This window comes from Alligator sinensis, unplaced genomic scaffold (genome assembly GCF_000455745.1).
Source record: "Alligator sinensis unplaced genomic scaffold, ASM45574v1 scaffold482_1, whole genome shotgun sequence".
NCBI classification, from domain to species: Eukaryota; Metazoa; Chordata; order Crocodylia; family Alligatoridae; genus Alligator; species Alligator sinensis.
Window position 1 is genome coordinate 709,252 of NW_005842084.1, and position 1,100 is coordinate 710,351.

The 1,100-nt window shown below is 50.4% G+C and overlaps 1 protein-coding gene across 1 annotated transcript in view; it reads left to right on the forward strand.

Annotated features, from left to right (window-relative positions):
• The first annotated feature begins 6 nt into the window (after positions 1-6).
• Positions 7-1,100, forward strand: part of KHDRBS2 (KH RNA binding domain containing, signal transduction associated 2) — a 726,669-nt gene continuing 725,575 nt past the window's right edge. The window contains exon 1 of the mRNA XM_025204492.1: positions 7-92. Coding sequence (XP_025060277.1) covers positions 32-92 — 61 coding nt within the window. The 5' untranslated portion in view covers positions 7-31. The remainder of the gene's footprint in view (positions 93-1,100) is intronic.

Here is a 1,100-nt window from a genome sequence, read left to right on the forward strand (position 1 = left end):
TATGGAGCAGGAGAAATATCTGCCCGAGCTGATGGCAGAGAAAGACAGCCTGGATCCGTCCTTTGTTCACGCCATGCGCCTCCTGGCTGAAGGTAAGCCCGGCCAAGCCTCTGCCCGCCCCGGTGGCATCCGGGCAGCCCTGCCCTTGGCTTCCCTGGAGGGAGAGAGCCTGGCAGAGGTGGCAGCGGGGGGGACTGGTGGCATCACCAGCAGGAGCGGGTGCCGCCAAGTGCAGTGTCCCCACGCAGCCCCACTTCGCAAGTGGGCAAAGGTGTTTGCGGGCTTCTTGTTACTGTCATTACTGTCATCGTCATCATCACGAGGAGAGCAGAAAAGCACTGGAACAGGCGACCAAGAGAGGTGGTGGAGTCTCCATCCTTAAGACCAGGCTAGACAAAGCCTTGGCTGGGATGATCTAGTAGGGGACGGTTCTGCTTTGAGCAGGGGGTTGGACTAGATGCCCTCCTGAAGGTTCCTCATTCTCTATGATTCGGTTCCCCCTCCTTTAAGTGAATCCACCTCAGCCCCTCGCCCATCAGTGTCCCTGTGGATGCAAGCTGTAGCCTGGATTTCCACTGCATTTCTCAAGCACAGGGGTACCAGCGAGTCACTCACCGCTGTCTGTAGAGATACTGAAACGGGGGTAGGGAGGCAGCTAGATGCATATTTTTAACCCTGGATGAGGACACGCTGTGGACGATGTCATGCTCTCTCTAGTAGAAGCTCCACTTGCCAATGACGAGCAAGCCATTGCTTTTGCGAAGTACAAGCTACATTTTGTCTGCCTGTCCTAGGAAAGTAGAGAGCATTCATTATAAAGATAGCATTCCTCTCTTACTCACTGATACTTTCTGAAGCTTGCTTACAAATAGGTTCTGCTGGCAGAGTACTGAGGATCTTATTTATAGAACCAAACATCCAGCTAAAAAGCTAGATCTATTATTTTTTTTTATATATATATATATATATTTTTTTTTTTAATTTGTATTATGGAAAGTGGTTGTCTTCATGGCTTTTTCATTAAGGGCAAATTGTTTCGTTGAATAAATGAGCCGTTACAGTGGGGTAGGTTCTGGGGGTAGGGCTTCCATGGCCCCTGG